Source organism: Syngnathus typhle, linkage group LG16, assembly GCF_033458585.1.
Source record: "Syngnathus typhle isolate RoL2023-S1 ecotype Sweden linkage group LG16, RoL_Styp_1.0, whole genome shotgun sequence".
Classification (NCBI taxonomy): domain Eukaryota; kingdom Metazoa; phylum Chordata; class Actinopteri; order Syngnathiformes; family Syngnathidae; genus Syngnathus; species Syngnathus typhle.
In genome coordinates, this window is record NC_083753.1 from 5,597,964 (window position 1) to 5,615,022 (window position 17,059).

Consider the following 17,059-nt stretch of genomic DNA (forward strand, 5'->3'; position numbering starts at 1 on the left):
AAAATAAGCGACGTTATCTTTGTCATTTCCTAATGTGGCGGTGAACAAGAAGCTTTGGGAGGCAAGGCAGTAAAAGTTCAGGTTTATTTAAATAGAGTGTGGAAAAGAACATTAAAAACGGTCATTTATCCTGAGCTGGAAAGTCATGTTTGTCCTTTCCCACTCCAAAACTATTTACAGCGTCATAAAACATCTTTTCTTTCTTTCAGCCCATTGGAATGTTCTTGAAAAAGAATAACAAAGGGAGTTCAAAGCACATTGTACAGGTAGGAAAGCTATTAAGAGTTGTAACCCGTTGCCAGACTCGATCTTGCGCTGTAACATTGCTCTCCAAAGTGCTTAGTCCGCTTTGATGGAGCTGCGGCCGCTTCTTCGGTAATGGAGCACGCTGAGAAGCACCCACAGGTTCAGCAAGGTCATGACCATGAAACGAACCAGAACTGCGCTCAGAACCAGAGATGGTGTTAGTCGGATGAGCATTCTTTTTAAATAGATCTTATTTGATGGAAGTTCATTTACCCTGCATGTCTCCAGTTGTCGCTATGGTGGTGTAAATCCGGGCTGCAAAGAGATGTCATCTAATATTCAATCGATCACCAGCTCGTTGAGTAAATGTCATTGAAAAGGAAAATCTCCCTCTTGTGGATTTTGCCTTACTTGCGCATGTGTAGGTGGCTAGCGCCCAGGTGAGGGCGCTCACCTGTCCAGAGTCCTTTGACCTCCACAGACACTGCAGTTGGGCAAACTTACTGGCGGCGCTAATGAGCGTGCACAGGCTCTGAGAAAAGAAAGTAGGTCAACAATATTTCTCATCAACAACGTGTGGAAAAGGGACAATATCTCAGCCAGTATCACCATTGCAAAATCGATGATCCATTTTTCCACGGTGAGGAGCCGCCAACCCACGACCAAGCTGAGCGTGTCACGTTAAGGCGAATGAAAACAATTCCAAAATATATATACTGTGGCAGAAGGATACATAACGCCGTACACCAGGCTGTCCTGCAGCCGGCCACTGTAGAATAAAATCAGGAGCAGGAGAACGGCATCTGAGCAGACAAAACACACCATGGTTTTGACAAATCAGAACACAACCGAGCGAAAAAAATCTGGCCTCACCTTGCGCAATGAGAATAGGATATTCCAGGTAGGTTGGAGATGGGTAGTCATAATACATGGCGTATGTAATAAATACAATGTAGCTGTGAAGTAGATGACAAATCAAAGTATGCAGGCAAAATGATAAGAAATAGCCAGCCACATGAATGGATTTGTACAATGTCAACAACGATGTGTATGCGGGCATGAGTCGATGGTAAACAACAAACTATTGTGTATCCCTTGCAAATGCACTTTAGCTGTCAAGGTTGTGAATAGTCCACATTAACAAAAGCTTGTGTGCATTAGACTAAGCTCCATTATTAGCACACAAAACAATAAACAAAGCTAGTTTACTGTGTCTATGTTGCGGAACAGTGAGAAACGCTTAAAGCTTTAACGGCTGCAAGTTACATATTGCTTAAACACCCTCCAGATAATGACAAGCTACCATGCAGGCCCAACTCAAATAGATGCCTTGTGTCAACGTGATGTGCCATTAGAGGCAAATAAAATGTTGTCATGCAGCATTTGAAGGCACGCTCGGTTACTGCCAGCGCTTCTTCCTTACACCGTTTTAGTCCAATATCCTGCAAGCAAATATTTATTGTGAATATGACTAAAACTGTGTTGTCGTCATTTTGCGATAGATCTGAAAGCTTTTCATTTGGTGCAGTCATTTATTGCTATTTTAAATCTTCATCATCAAACAGTGGGATTATGACCTTTGGCTCCTCTTTGCAATCTCAAATTTGAAAAGAATGTCCTATAATGATTATTTTGGCCTGCCTGAGATTCCTCCAAGTGCTCCAGAGACTATAAATTGGCATTGAGTGCAGATGTCTGTTTGTCTATGAGCCCTGCGGTCGACCAATTGAGGGTATAGCCCGCCGCATCTCGCCCAGAACTTATTGAGGAAAACAGATGCGCTGTTGCGTGCAATGTTAAGTCTTTTTAAAATCATCTTGCAAAACAAGCGCTGTTTCAAAATAAAAGCGAGCACCGCTTTAGTTTGGAACATCAGACTCTGCACAAATATGCACAAAACATAATGCTATGTGAAATGCACATTTCTATGACTTACCCGATAATTTCGAGCACAAGACTTTTGAGGCTGATTCCAGTTGTGGATTTGGCTCGCAACAGTACGAAGATCTGTGGGAACTTCAGCACCATGCACACCAATAATATAGAAAAATTGACCAAGTGTAGCAAAGTTTCAGATTGCATCTTGTTTAATGGTTGCAATTGGGAAATTCCGAAATCTGACCTACATAAAGCATCAACCAGAAATTGCTTGGGATGCCACGGACCAGTAGATGCGCTTTCGCTCTCTCGGGGCGCGTCATTTCCTTTACATTTCAAAATAAAATATGGCATGGTTTAATACAATAGCATTCTGACTGAACTTGGACGTAATACTTTTATTTTGAAGACAAACTCCTCTCGCTTCTTTTATGCAAATTCAAGTCCTTTCGCAATCACGCGCTGACATCCGCATACTTCATATTCAAAAGATGATGAATCATAATACGAACTGTATTCTATTATTGATTTAATTCAGGCCATGCCAAATTAATGTCAGAAAAGAAATGAGGAATGCAACGCAAATTGTAATGCACTGGGATAAACACAAGTGTCTGAAACGATCTATTGTTACTATATCATCATTATTTGAAACTCTGGATTTCTTAAGACATGCCAAAGCCTAGAACAACATTTGGCACACCTGGAGAAGGAGTAGCTGTGTGGCAATAAAGACATCCGTTTGAGAAAAACAACAACAACAATAATCCATGTGACTCAATTGTTTGCAACTATTACATTCCGATGAGCAATAAAGCAGTTATGGCGAGTTGAAAAGCGAGCAAAACACAACTGTTTGTGAGGATCATAATCGCCCAACTTGTTCAACTCATGCATCAAGATGAGCAAATATGAAGTGACTTATCTAGCATGACATCATCTCTGGATCCGGTTTGCATTTGTGATGGCCTGCAGACCAGGATAAAAGTCGGTCTAGTCTCATCACTTCACGTCCCAGTGGTGTCGACAATCGGTTTCCAAATATTTGGTTAGTTGTGTTGGGGGCACAATCTGAGAAGAGCGATGGTGGAGCTTCTTCTGTCTTTAGCTCTCCCTATAAGCATGCAGCAAAAATACAATTCCATGCATGGGGAAAGCACCACAACAGTATTAACCCGGCCCTTAGAGGTTCACTTCTTGTCAGAATGAACCATGGCAACACACATGATTGTTTGTCGGGTGTTACAATGAACCCACTTACCATCTGATCATAATTCCGCAGGAAACTCCAATTCTTGTCCCTGTCAACAGATGGCTGATGTCAAGCATGACTCGATAATGGCAAGATGAAAGTGAACTCACCATTCTAGCACTGCTCTCCTTTCTCTCCACACCATTTCTTTCCACGCTTGATCTCGTTGGAGCGGATCACTCGCGTCTGCATCCCGCGTCGAGTGCGTCGGCTCTTCTCCTCTCTGCAGACTTTTGGCCGCGGGTGCTTGCTTTGCTATCGGCTTGCTTCCTCGACCTCGTTGCGGTAGCCGGTAGCCGGCAGATGAAGCGCGTCGAAGATGGCTGAAGTCCATTTTGTGCAGGCGTAACAAGAAATGATTTATTTAGAGCAGTCTGCCCAGCTCTGGGTAGGCAGGGAGGCAGGCAGGCCTTCTGTAATTTCAGGTCAGATGACCGGCGGATCAAATCACTGCCTGTGTTTACGTTTCCATGGGAAACAGCGAAGGCAGTCGTACCTTTTTGTTTAGAAACTATTCAGCACATTAGTCAATCATGGTAACGTTAAATTAAAAAGCAAAACGGACGGATGCATAATAATGGCATATTCATATATTCTTGATTGAAACGATTGTATGTTAATTGGAATTTGCAGGTCTATATTGGTATTACTTTTACGTGTTGAAAGGACTCCCTAGAAAATGACCAAAATGAGAAGATACATTTCAGGGAACTATCCTTGAAGTCAAAGTCCTTTGAACTTTTGAACTTTTTGTTTAAAATTCTTCATTCACATGGTGTCGGAATCGCCTCTCAGATTTGCTCTTTTAATGTGAACTATTTCCCATCGCCTCAGATGTCATCATCGCTTGACGCTCCGAGTTTTTGAAGTCGAAATAGTACTCTTATTTTGAAGCTTGTCACCCAAACCCGGATGTTCTCTATATGTGTGGCATATTGATGGGGTGTGACGCGCTCGAGATTTCATATAAGCGACGCCACCGCCGTTTCAAGGTAAAACGAAAGATTTTTCACTCCAGATTCTTTCCCCCTATAGTATAGAGTCACTCTTTTGTTTGTTCTGTGTGTCTATTTAGATGTTTTTGAACGATTGGCTCGATATGACAGCTCGACTTTACATCAGGTGCAAAATCGATGCAGTTCTAGTCGATTATTTTTAAATCGATTTGCTCTGTTATTATTGACTAGTATTTAAATAAAGATGCGGCATCATGCAGAACGGACATCATGCTAGCCCGCTTGTGTTGACGTGCAGCATCCGCTAACATGTCACACGTGTGACGTTTGACAGGACACATGATAAACATTTGACTAGAACATGTGAAAAGAAACGTCTGCTGTAAATGTCATGAATGCATTTGCAGCTAAATGGACTGTATATGAAGGAATGAAGAAAAGTCTAGAGTTTGGTGGAGCTGCACTAGTCTCAAGGTTTTGATCAGGTGAAAACATGTCAGGAGGGCAAATGAGAAGCGAGTCTTGCTGCATGAAAAAAAGAAATAGTTTTGACATAATACAATTCCCCAGAATCGAGAATCCCGGGGTTGCACCTGCTGTTCATTTGAATGTTTCTTTTCTCAAAGATATTATTAAGAAGTGATGCTCAGGTAGACCTGGTGTCAGTGTCCAGAAAGAGACAATTGTTGAGTGTTCTGCCCTCGTAATCCCATCGCCACCTTTGTCCATGCATGATTAAGCCGGTCCCACAACACAGCTTCATTGCAGTTGACCTTTGGCATTAATTGGCAGCAGGGTCACAGTGCAGGAGGGAAGTGAGAGTCACAGTCGAGACATGGACCGTCACTCGTGGAGACACCTGAAATTTTGAAAAGAGCAGGCTGCGGATTGATCAGATTGTCAAAGGATTAGTGGCATTTAATCTGAGGTGGACGTCTGCTGTAGCTGTTTGTCTCGGCAGCCCTTTCAATGCAACATTCCAATGGGCCGTTAGTTATTCTGCAAATTTCGGTGTACTGTTCAAATATAAACCCGGAAGTGGCAATGTTATTCTGAAGGCAGCATATTATCTTCTGCTACTGTCCCACTGCTAAGTAATGTCTTTGCTTTCTTGAGATGAGACCCATTTAGGTTCTAAGAATAGGTCTTATTGAATTGTCCTAGCCACTGGCCCTGTGAAGGAGATGACAAAGGAGGATGTTTTAGAGCCCGTGGAGGAAGATGCTTCCCTGGACCGCTTTACTCCAATTTCTCCCCATCAGCGGCCGGTCATCCACCAGGTGGCCTCTGCACCAATGCCTGACCACTGTGGTGAGGACATGCGTGAATGCACACACTCACCATAAGCTTTTGCAATGTATATTCATTCATATTATTTCACAAATCCAAATGAATTCCCAGATTTAGGGTGTTATAATCTCAAGATACTACTATAATGTGGATGTACACAGATGGACTTTAACGTTGCTGCATAGATACAAAATCTACGAGGGAATGGCTCCTGATTATTGTCTGCCTTTGTGCATTGTCAGAATTCTCCTTCTTCGACCCCAGCGAGCAGCAGTGCAGGGAGGTTCTGCAAGAGCCCAGCACCACCATACCGGAACTCTTTGCTGTCCTTAGGCAATGGGTTCCCCAGGTTCAGAAGAACATTGATCTGATTGGCAATGAGGTGATGTTGTCAGCACCCCCCCCCATTGCACCATCTGGAATCAATGCACATGTTCCCCCCTACTGTCTGACATTTGTATGTTTCCTTTGTTTTTTTTGTTTTTTTTTCTTTGCACAGATCCTTAACAGAGGTTGTGGCGTAAATGATCGAGATGGTCTGACAGACATGAGCCTTCTGCACTATTGCTGCAAAGCCGGGGCCCCGGGCATCGGTTAGTATTGACAAATGTAGAGGGCCTTTTTGTCATGCATGTCATTGTTTTGTTGTTTAGGTGATGCAGATAGAGCGGCTGGCTTTGCCCGCCACCTAGTGGCGCTGGGAGCCGATCCAAACCTCCGCTCCCGCTGGACAAACATGAGGGCCTTGCATTACGCTGCCTACTTTGATGTGCCCCAGCTTATTGGCGTGGTCGCGCAGGCCTCTCAGCCTGGAGGTAAGCCGAGGCTTGCCCTATAAGGATAGCCGCACTCAAAGACTCTTCACAATGGTACTCGCGTTCACAGTGGGGTGGTGGTGGTGCTAAGCCACAGCTGCCCCGACTGACCGAGCGAGCGAGGCAGGCTGACTGACAGCTTGTTTCCTCTCCGGATGGATTGACCACCATTTTGTTGAAGCGTGACTCACCTATAGAAAAGCCAACATTGTGTACTCAGCTTTTCTTCTTGACAATAACCTATTTAATGTTTCACTTTTGGAAAGGACCGCAGCTTTATTGATACCTAATATTTCCAATCATCGTATTTCGAAGAAATTAGCCATTTTTTCCCCAAACGTTTTAAGCAGCATTTTTCAACTAAGTCCGTCAGTGATCTAGCCACGACCGATGAATCATTTCATCGTTTCATCTCACTGCTTGAATTAGTGGCGACTTCAAATCATTTTGGTACCTAATATAAAATATGGATGAGTAGAGGAACCAGAAAGATACTGTAAAAATCCAAAGTTGTTCCCCTTTCTGTTTTCCTAAGACATGGATGCGACCTGTAGTGACTTTGACTTTGGCACCGCCCTGCACATTGCCGCGTCCAATTTGTGCACATCAGCCGTCTCCTGTCTTTTGGAGCTGGGAGCCAATCCTGCTTTCAAAGTAAGCCGCATCTCTTCTTCTTAAAATCGACTTTTTTTTTTATGCAACAGTACAGAACAGTGACCATTTAATACAGTGCGCAGTGGAAATGGGAAAAGCAGTATTGACTTTTTGATTTGCTGCTGTTTGACGAAATAGTCCGCCCCAACATGAATTTGCGGCTTCATGACAAAGACGTCCGTCCGTTTCTATCGTGCGTATCCTCTATGCTTGAGAAATTGCAGGGCACACACAGACTAAAGCAGCTTTTGCGTCGTTTTGGAATGGAGGCCAATTGAGCACCTTTTCCATCCTGCCTTGAGTCTTTTTCTGTCGTTTTCACTTCACTTCATTGTTATGTTGAGAGCTTTACGGGAAAGTGAATGGTCGACCCAGTTTGAGGTTCTTGACAAGGTAAGTCGTGAATTTTTATTTCTCCCCCCCATATTATTCTTGTGCTTTAGCCGAGACTCCCAGCATGAGGCGTTAAGTCGTGTCTGATTTCCGCCACACGCTTGAATTGAGGCCGAGTTCCTGCAGTTTTATCAGACTCCAACTTTTTTTTGAACAGTCTGGGAGTCCCTTCAGCGTTCTTTGCAGGCTTTTTATGTAACCAACACTGAGGTACATGATCCTCAACCATGCAGCAACTGTCCACTGGGTGTCACCAAAGCACTACTCTGACATGATCCAAATTGAATCAACGAGATGCTCCAGATTTTTCTTAATACACAAAATGATGCGTATGCTTGAACATTTTCTGTCATAATTCCATTTTTGCGGTGTGTTTATTACAGGACGATAAAGGCCAGTACCCGGCCGATGTTGTTCCTGATCCCCTCAACATGCCCCCGGAGATGGCAGATGCCGCCGCCCTGGCCAAAGAGTTGCGGCGTTTACTGCGAGAGGCTTTGCCGCAGCCCACCTCGTTGCCTTTAGCGTGGACCCCTCCCGCTCTTTCTGAAAAAGCCAGGCTAAAGCTCGCCTCTCTCGGAATCGCACTCGGTGACCGTGTGGTGATAGCTGGACGCAAGGTTTGTGTGTGTGTGTGTGTGTGTGTGGTCACTCCAGTGAGGTTCAAAGAAAACAAACATTTCCTAGTTTTAGTGATACGGAAATAAAATGCTGTGCCCCAAAGAGTAGTTGAATAATGGTAAATCATAATTGAATATTTTGGTTGAATTTATTTAGAAATTTCAAATATTTTGCTAAAAAAGAATAGTATGTCACTTTTTTAAAGATCAAATGGAGCAGATTGCTTATTTGGTCTGAAATAATTGTTTGTTTCTCACAATACCAAACTAGCCATTGTTAGATTGGCTGTTGTGAGATTAAAAGCAGCCTGGGATCACTCCCAGTTTGTTTTCTTTCTGGGCCATATCTTTTTTCACTTCTTTACTCTTATCTCATCTCCACCTTATTGCACCCAGGGGCAGTAGAAGGAATTGGAAGAAGGTAGAATTGGATCAGCCGCTGTTCTAGGCCTGCGTTGACCCAACTTTAGCCTCTATTCAAACTCATTTGCAAATGAATGAACCAATCTCCGTCTTGACTCTGTTAAAAAAAATAAAAAATCCTCTAAATTGGCTTTGCCTCTATTAACAATGCGCGGGTTAAAAAAAGCATTGTGATCAAAGTGCCATTTGTTGAAATCAAATTGTGTATGAGGATGTACAATTGCTCCTCTTCAAAGTAACCATCTTTATTTTCTTTTCTTTCAATGAAGCAGTTTGTTGGCTGCAGTCAGCTTTCTAAATGACTTTTCTTTTTACCATGACAGGTTGGAAGCCTGCAATTCTGCGGCAACACCGAGTTCTCCGGCGGTCTCTGGGCCGGAGTCGTGCTCGACAAAGCCGAGGGCAAAAACGATGGCTCCGTAGCAGGCGTTCAGTATTTCACCTGTCAGCTCAAACACGGTAGGTCAAAGCGCAACATCACTTCTTTCTTGTACTTGCCATGCTTTCATTATTTTGACGCTCTTGTCTTCAATGATTCAATCAGTCTGGTCATTCATTAACAAGACAAAGTACTACTGGTCATTGATTTTTATGTTCCTCCTTTTTTGTCAACAGGAGTATTTGCTCCTCTCTCCAAGATAAGCAAAGCTTTGGAAAGATTTACAAGTGGCAACAAGGTGTCGACACTGGCACGCCATCGGCACATAGACCTGTCCGCCGCCGCCGTTCCTCCCAAGAGTAACACACGTTTAGGTATGTAAGTTTATCTCCCTGTCAACGGATTTTAAAGGAAGCGGCGTGCGGGCCAACAAAATATTGTTTTTTTGTTGGGCCTGCTGCTTTATCTCTTGAGAAATAATCTTGGTAACTGGGTTAAGCTGTTGCCGTCATTAAACTTGTCCCAACCCAAACGATGAGTAACGACTCTCAAAGGGTGTTAACCCATGTTAAAAAACAACAACAATCTGTTTTGCTCAGTCTTAACTTGGATGATGAGTGACAGGTGGGGAAGCGGAGAAGGAGATTTCCGAGTTTTCGTTCATACTTCTTTTGCTATCGTTGTCAACTTCTAATAGCTTTTTCGAACTGCTCCCGCTACGTCGACTTCTGCTTTCACGGTTGTCATCACGGTCCTCTTCGCCTTCACCGCTACTCGGCAGTGTTATCCCGAAAACAAATAACCCCGTAAATGGAAAATCAAACATGCCCGCGGAGTTGATGTTTGAGGTGCTAATGTCTCTTCATACTTCATGCATGACAGCATGTTGAACCTTTTAAAGGTGCTATTTTCTTGAAAAATTGAATTGAGTTTTCCAACGATCCCAAATCCGCATTGGAGCGTGCCGTGCCTTGACGGCTGAGGCATCTGTGCTTACGTACGATGTGGAATGACAAGTCTCTCTTGTTCTTTTGCTAATTGCCGTACAAGGACCCCGTGATCCTTTTATCGTCACCGACTGTCCTCTCATTAAGTGCCATAAGCTCTGGATTTGACACTGCGCGGCGCTGTCCAGTGCTGAAGTTGCACTTGTCTGCTGCCCTACTCAAATCCATCTGGGATATGATGTTCTTGATGTCCGTCCGTCCTCTCTGGAACCTTCACCTCTCCAACTGGGGGCCGTGACCCTGCATAGGACAAATGACGACGTCAATCTATTAAGATTGTGTCGACAGGCAGGTTGGCACCGACAGCGCAGTGAGCGCATCAATTGGATTAGCGGCATCGGCTTGGTCGGCGCTCTCGTCTCCCGGCCCGGTGACCTCAGAATCTAGTCGAAACTTATCGGAGTGGGTTTTTGTGCTTTGTGGGCCATCTGGGGTTTACAGATTTATTGTACAGGGGTAATATTCAGTGGGCTGATTGATCTTTACGTGACTGGAATTGTGGACCTTAGAGTAGCCAATGGAATGCTGTGATTGATAGTCCAATTACGTAGAGTTTAATAACCGGGGCATAGACAGGCTGAATAGTCTTGGCGGCAATTCATCACAAGGTGTGTGTGTGTGTGTGTGTGTGAGTGTGAGTGTGGCATCGTGCAAGGAATGTGAGGTTGTGCGTGTCAGCACCTCTTTACTCCCCAGGAAGCGGCAGACTAATTTATGAGCAAACCTTCTCAGGGCTTTTGTTAGACATTTACAGTCCAGACTCTCAGTGCCACCTGAGTTTTTGCGATTTAGCAGCTTAACAATACTGCCAGCTTGTGAAAGTCTCTCATCCTCGACCCAGCGGAACCACACACTCTTGCTATTTCGGCTGTGCTTCCGGGAGGCTTCGGGTTAGCTAAATCCCGTGTTGCAGAGTGCCTAGAGCAAATCTCAGTGGCATGAAAATACGCAATGGCAAATGTCACCAAATGTTTTCATATTATTGCATGTTTCTTACCCGTGCATGACTTTGTGCCGTGTCTACCGTATGGATCCAGTTCATTAGAAATAATTGTTATGAATTATTCATCTTGCGCTTAAAACGATGTAGATAGCGTCGTTCACGTTCATTTATTTTATTTCAACCCAGTCGGGTGGTATTTAAATGTATTTATTCCAAGCACGTGCACACTGATCAAATATTTCCGGGCTTAGTTGCTGCCTCGTAAAATGTTCTGCATTTTTCCAGAATCCGTCTGACATTTTTGTTGCCATTTCCGTTCACTCCTTTCTTTGCCATCGATTCGCAGGTGGTCTCTCTCAATCACTCTCTTCTTCGTCTTCCTCGCTGGAATCTCGTCACGGACGCCGTCCTCGACCTCATCCCCTTCACAGGCAACGTCTTGCTGCCAGGCAACAACGGGAACATATTTCTTCCAGTTCCTGGGCCGCACCTGCTCCCGGCCCCCGCTCCGCTTCCGGAATGGCTGCAAATTCTACAGCAGGCAGGAATCATTTCATCACTGTGAATCCAATAAGCAGTGCATTACTTTGACCTCTCTGACCTCCACATTTCCTTGCCAGGTTATAGAAGCCGGACTCCTTCAGCCAGCAGCTCCGTGTGTGGGGGGGGAGCGGAGATGCGCCCAGGGGACAGGGTGCTGGTCGTCGGCCAGAGAACCGGCGTGGTCCACTTCTACGGGAAGACCAGCTTTGCTCCAGGTGAGGATTTCCCTTCCATTCCCTTCTCCATTGGTTTGTGATCAAATCGACCTTCCTCTTCTCGTATTTAACATATGGGGCTTATAGGGAGAGAGTTTTCTCAAATTTGCCCAACAAGGGAAGAGAAAGAGAATCATGCCAAGGCTCCACACCTAGCTCAAATAAAGCATTCAAATGCGGTTTGAAATATTCAGTGTGCCATCAATAAATGATGTTTGGCCTTTCTAGTTTGTTTATTTAGAATCTTTGTGTTGTGTCTAAAGGGATGTCGCAAAGAAGCAGCAACATGCACAACTCGCACATGCTGTTTTCTTTTTTGAAAGTTCATTCCCTCCGGAATGGCAAATAGAAAACCCAAGTGCAAACGACTAATTGATAGGACAAAGAGTCATTTGCCAAGTAAATCTCAAGAAGAGTAAAGCGACTGCGCTCGCTCGCTCGCTCGCCACATGCCTTGACAAATCTTTTATCTTGATAGTCTGCTGTTCATGGAAAGAGATTGTCAATATTTTCAGTTTAAACAGAGTGTGAGCCGTGTTTGAATAAGTAATATTGCTCCTTTGATCCAGCAGCACAGCAGGCACGTGTGCTTAGCATGTGTGCCGCCAGCCAGCCTCGTAGCAAAGTTAATGTTTTTTAATTTTTTCTATGAGCTCTCTGATTGACTGGGTCAGGAAATAAAACATTATTGCCGACCGACCATGCTGTGATTTTATTTCTTTTGTCCCCCCTTCAAACAAGTCATATTTCGGATTGTACAATAAACCGAGTGGGCCACTGAGCACTATTCTAGATTGGACTGTAACAACAAGACGCAAAACACATTTGGATGAATCGATTGGAGTCGGTCGGCGCACAATACTAGCCACAGGGCACCATATTATCCACAACATTGCTCCTAAAAACTCTCTCTCTTCCTTGTCAGACAAAGAAGAAAAGAAAAAGAATCCATTTGAAATTCCAGGACTCTTGTTCATGATCTTCTTCCTTCCAGGCCACTGGTTGGGCATCGCGCTGGACACGCCCAGTGGGAAGAACGACGGCTCAGTGGCTGGAGTGAGATACTTTGATTGCCCACCGAGACACGGGATCTTTGCTCCTCCGTCTCGCGTTCAACGGTGAGCGCTGGTCCGCAAAGTTACATTTTGGCTTGCATTTGACAGTGTGGACATTGGGAATACCCTCAGGCTGGCCGGCAGGTCGGCAGGTCGGCAGGTCGGCCGGCTCCGTCAATACATCCGCCGCTAATGAGTTCCTTTGACAGTGTCATTTGTGCTGCTGTTGACTTAACGATTTTGCCCGACGTGGCAAAAAGTCCCTTCTATGCTTGTAATTAACCGCAATGTCAAACAAGAACAACAGAGGTGTGAGTGGAGACGGCCCAAAGCCTTCCTTCCTTCCTTCCTTCCTTCTCTTGCCGTGACTGCTGCATTTAATGTGACAGCCAATGAGCCAACAGCGCTGAACTTTGCTCAAAGTATGGATTGCTGTTTCGAGCATAAATAAAATAGGGCGGCAAAAGAAATAATCAAATCCACCTTTTCTACCCGGCTCTCCTCTAAATCTCACTCTGCCTTCCCTACATTATCCTCCTCACCTGCGGCTCAGGCTGACTGCAAAGTGAACGACACTAATGATCAGAATTAGTATTTTTCCAATTGCAGTGTGATGAACAGGAAATGTGGATCATTTTTTTTAGTCAATGTCTTTTGGAAGTTGGCTGGCTAACACTATCAAGGTGTAAATATCAAGGCCCTTGCCCAGCTTATTTATTTATCCTTGACAACAGGGAGCCACAAAGCAGCAGACAATATTGAACACAGCAGCACACCAGGAAAAAAGCCAACCTCGGTCGTCATTTTAAAACATGTTATTCAACGTTTTCATTCGGCACCATATTCCTAGTTTTGCTTCTGTGGCACGCTCCCGCTATTGCAGCTGGTAGACGATAATCTGTCCGATGGAGCTAAATCTTTCTATCAGTCTGCTCAATAAAATGCGTGGCTGATGCTAATCTGCCATCTCGGCTTCGTGCCGTCGAGAGCCGGTGAACGAGTTTGCCTTTCTCCAACTTAATGAAACTTTTGCGATGGGTCGCCTCGAGACGAAGCAATGACTCCATAGGCGTATGAAGTGCGCTTATAGATTCGAGACGTCAAATCGCTGCTTTTACTTTAAAAATGGCGGTAAAGCCGCTCTTGCCCCGCAGACTTTGCAGCAACGTTGGTTGTTCTCGTCATTTCTTTATTGCATTCATTACTCTCCTAACATTTTAATCTACTATTTGACAAAATAGGACCTGCTGTTTGCCTTCCCTGTTTTTTTTTTTTTTTCCCCCCCGTTACACACATGCTCCTCTGTAGGGAGACTCACACTTCCTCGCCATCAAACAACCTCCCTTTTCTTTTCCCGTCAGGGAGCGAGCGGCTACAACACGCCATTAGGAAAACAAACAACGTTTGTTTTGCTGCGGGGGGAGATAAGATCATCCTTTATTACGCTCGCACTGAGGAAATTCATATCTCAGCACTTTTTTTGCTTTTGTCAGAGCGAGCCATGGTCTCAAGTAATCCATTTTTATTTGAAAAGTAAAACGGTATACACTAGCAGTGGGTGAATTAGAAGTGACTTTGCTGCATAAGTGATCATGTTGTAGCACTTATGCTCCATCTGTTGATTGTTTTCAGGATCCACGGATCTGTGGATTGCCTCTCCGAGCTCTCCTCGTCACATCTAAACCATCCGTCAAGCAGTGGTGAGAGTCGTCAGAAATGTCTTGGTACTCGGCAGAAAACACACACACACACACACACACACACACACACACACACACACACACACACACTTGACTATTGTGATTTTCATGCAGGGGTGATTCGTCGCAGCTTCAGCACATCTTCTGCTATCGCCCCACCCAAGGAGACAAGCAGAAGAAACCCTGTTAGCAGGTGGCTTTTCTTCTTCTTTGCAGATCTTTTTAATTTTGTGTGTGTCCTAATTTTCCAATGTTTCCCCCCCCCCCCCCCACCCTTCCGATTCTTTTCTCCCACGGCCAAAAATACCAAAGCAAAAACCAAAGGAATCGTTTGATCCCCCATCGTCGGCGCTGGAGCAGCAGCAGCGGCGGCGGCAGCGTTCCAAGAGGTAGCTCCGGGAGCGTCTACACTTCTGCCAACCAGGTCCGCCTCCACCAGGGCATGCAGGTCCTGTTGAACAGCGCCAACGAGATGGCCTGCATCCGTTACGTGGGCACGACTGACTTTTCTCCGGGCCTTTGGCTGGGCCTGGAACTCCGAGGCCCCAAGGGAAAGAACGACGGCTCCGTGGGCGGGCGCCGCTACTTCACCTGCCGCCCGGGCCACGGCGTGCTGGTCCGCCCGAGTCGCGTGACCTATCGTGGCATCAATGGTTCTCGATTGGTGGATGAAAAGACTTGAGAAATCAAGATTGGAATGTGTAGTTTGAGCAAACGGTCCGATGTTTCAAAAGCATTTACGTATCATGTGCACTTGTACTAACGCTTTGATATTCAAAACACAGCTAATTGTTGGGAAGATGCCATGAATGCACTTTATTGAATTATCGAATAATTCTGGAAGGGATTGATTAAGATTAACCATTGCACTACTTCTAATCTGATTGCAGATGTGTTCTAATGACTAGCAACAACATGGCTGTCATCCTTTGCAGATAATTAATGGGACTGACTCATAAAACTCATTTTCACTTGAGTTATTGTAAAAAAGAGTCAGTCACCAGATGTCAATCAATGTTGCTCTTATCTTATCAGTCACATCATTATGCAATGATTGAACAGTGCACAGTGCATCATGTTATTGGAACATTTTCGCACCTCTGATTAGAATCCAGATGACAAAAAACGCAGCACAGTTCAAGGCGGCTCGAAACATTGTTTCCCAATAAGAACGCCAGGGCTTGCACTTTATCCATTGCAATATCATTCACGTGTGCCAGGCTCAATCAGTGGTGGATTGCATGATGTGCGGCATGGAATCGCAATCTCAGTCGTGTGTGCAGTGCGGCTTCCAATAGATGCATCCATTTTTTGCCTTTCTTTTTGTCTCCAAGCCATTGTCGAATTTTGAGAAGCATGCCTTCCATGCCGCATGAGCCATCGTTGACATTTGATTCAAGAGAACAAATGCAATCATCCTAACGTTCTCAAGTTGAACTGGGTAGCAGCCTATTTAATTACAGTTATGAGTCAGAATTTGCAATCATCCATTGTGCATGTGCAACAGAGCCACCAAGCTTTCTATAAAACACTCGCGTAGCATTTAATTACGGTGTGTGTGTCTGTGTGGCGCGCAAGGATCTTCAGTCAATAGGTGGGCCCTGCAATTGAAAGGAAGCGGAGGCCAAAGCCAACCATTGTCAGCAGATTGCAGCCTAAAAGCTTTCATACAAAGACCCTTAAGTCCATTATAGAAGAAAGCATGAGCAAAATATTCCTTTTTACGCTGCCATTTGCGACATTTAATGCGTGACAAGCACATTAAATGCGACTCTTTTACTCTTTTACTCTGCTCTATAATCTAGTTGACAGCTTTACTGAGTAGTACTTGATTTTAAAAGTCATTTGCTTCCTTTATGAATTCCTTTTCCTTTATTTCATGTTTCCTAATGAAGAGTTGTGAGCATGTTAGTTCGTCAAATGGTGTTTTGTTTTGTTTCTTTAAAAAAAAAACTATGCTTGCACCCTATCTGAAATAGGTGCTTAAAGTCTGTTGTAGTTGACGACCATGTTGAGGAACTACTAAAAGTCCACTCGCAGTTGAATTGGTGATGATTGCATATGAAAATGGATCAGTGTTGTTGGATGCGTCTTTCAGAGCCATTGCTGTGTGTTTGTAGCGTGAAGTTTGATACTGTTTACATAAAGATTTGCTCAAATATGAAGTGAATAAAGGAAACCATTCAAATTCAAGCCATTCTTATGCTCTTGTTTTTTGTCAAGCCGAGCTGAAACATGTTTATTTTTGTAATAGTTGATATTTCATGACTTCAGACCTTTAAACAGTGTTGAAATCAACATGGTGCCTCAGAACACAGAAAAAAAAAACATCATATCTAGCCTTAAGGGGACATCCCTGACTGAAAGAAAGAAAGAAAGAAAGAAAGAAAGAAAGAAAGAAAGAAAGAAAGAAAGAAAGAAAGAAAGAAAGAAAGAAAGAAAGAAAGAAAGAAAGAGTGTCTTTCCTGGGTACATATTCACTTTGTCAAAGCAAACAACTCTCACTAAGCTCTTAACGGTCTTCTGCAATAGTGTTGGCTCATGAGTGAACGATTCGTTCAAAAGAACGAATCTTTTCAGTGAACGAGAGTGAACGAATCATGTGGTTTCCAAGTGACCCTCGTTAAGCGCAGCTGCGGGAAAAGTTTTAGCCCTTTTCACGTTCCGCAGGAGCTAAAACTTTTCACGCA

At 44.2% G+C, this 17,059-nt stretch overlaps 3 protein-coding genes across 6 annotated transcripts; 1 reads left to right on the plus strand and 2 right to left on the minus strand.

Moving 5' to 3' along the window:
* Positions 1–65: 65 nt before the first annotated feature.
* slc66a3 (solute carrier family 66 member 3) lies at positions 66–3,000 on the minus strand. Of its 3 annotated transcripts, XM_061300755.1 has the most exons (8): positions 2,373–3,000; positions 2,183–2,262; positions 1,120–1,202; positions 980–1,049; positions 856–913; positions 658–778; positions 520–561; positions 66–440 (listed from the first exon to the last, which is right to left on the minus strand). In XM_061300755.1, exons 1-8 carry the CDS (start codon positions 2,445–2,447, stop codon positions 340–342), a joined length of 630 nt encoding a protein of 209 aa, XP_061156739.1. In that variant the 5' UTR covers positions 2,448–3,000; the 3' UTR covers positions 66–339. The 3 variants fall into 3 exon arrangements, with proteins under 3 accessions (XP_061156739.1, XP_061156738.1, XP_061156737.1); XM_061300754.1 differs by having other exon boundaries at positions 520–578; positions 2,183–3,000; XM_061300753.1 differs by having other exon boundaries at positions 2,183–2,632.
* Positions 2,316–3,834, minus strand: lg16h2orf50 (linkage group 16 C2orf50 homolog). Its single transcript, XM_061300756.1, has 3 exons — positions 3,487–3,834; positions 3,386–3,425; positions 2,316–3,238 (listed from the first exon to the last, which is right to left on the minus strand). The coding sequence occupies exons 1-3, from the start codon at positions 3,708–3,710 to the stop codon at positions 3,050–3,052; spliced, it is 453 nt and encodes a 150-aa protein (XP_061156740.1). The 5' UTR covers positions 3,711–3,834; the 3' UTR covers positions 2,316–3,049.
* On the plus strand, positions 3,813–16,562 carry LOC133168981 (CAP-Gly domain-containing linker protein 4-like). 2 transcript variants are annotated; one of them, XM_061300751.1, is made up of 15 exons: positions 3,813–4,368; positions 5,497–5,643; positions 5,865–6,004; positions 6,122–6,215; positions 6,276–6,437; positions 6,973–7,091; positions 7,868–8,104; positions 8,851–8,986; positions 9,143–9,280; positions 11,203–11,397; positions 11,477–11,614; positions 12,609–12,732; positions 14,302–14,393; positions 14,484–14,562; positions 14,682–16,562. In XM_061300751.1, exons 2-15 carry the CDS (start codon positions 5,517–5,519, stop codon positions 15,049–15,051), a joined length of 2,151 nt encoding a protein of 716 aa, XP_061156735.1. In that variant the 5' UTR covers positions 3,813–4,368; positions 5,497–5,516; the 3' UTR covers positions 15,052–16,562. The 2 variants fall into 2 exon arrangements, with proteins under 2 accessions (XP_061156735.1, XP_061156736.1); XM_061300752.1 differs by having other exon boundaries at positions 3,900–4,368; positions 14,302–14,369.
* Positions 16,563–17,059: the final 497 nt, after the last annotated feature.

Coding starts and splice junctions, on each gene's coding strand:
- slc66a3 (XM_061300753.1), bottom strand. CDS start 2,478: ATGCCATATTTTATTTTGAAATGTAAAGGAAATGACGCGCCCCGAGAG. Junction 1,203..2,182: donor CTTGTGCTCGAAATTATCGG/GTAAGTCATAGA, acceptor TCTACTTCACAG/CTACATTGTATTTATTACAT. Junction 441..519: donor GACAACTGGAGACATGCAGG/GTAAATGAACTT, acceptor TTCTGAGCGCAG/TTCTGGTTCGTTTCATGGTC.
- lg16h2orf50 (XM_061300756.1), bottom strand. CDS start 3,710: ATGGACTTCAGCCATCTTCGACGCGCTTCATCTGCCGGCTACCGGCTA. Junction 3,426..3,486: donor AGGAGAGCAGTGCTAGAATG/GTGAGTTCACTT, acceptor ATCTGTTGACAG/GGACAAGAATTGGAGTTTCC. Junction 3,239..3,385: donor TGCGGAATTATGATCAGATG/GTAAGTGGGTTC, acceptor GCATGCTTATAG/GGAGAGCTAAAGACAGAAGA.
- LOC133168981 (XM_061300751.1), top strand. CDS start 5,517: ATGACAAAGGAGGATGTTTTAGAGCCCGTGGAGGAAGATGCTTCCCTG. Junction 7,092..7,867: donor GAGCCAATCCTGCTTTCAAA/GTAAGCCGCATC, acceptor TGTTTATTACAG/GACGATAAAGGCCAGTACCC. Junction 11,398..11,476: donor GGCTGCAAATTCTACAGCAG/GCAGGAATCATT, acceptor TTTCCTTGCCAG/GTTATAGAAGCCGGACTCCT.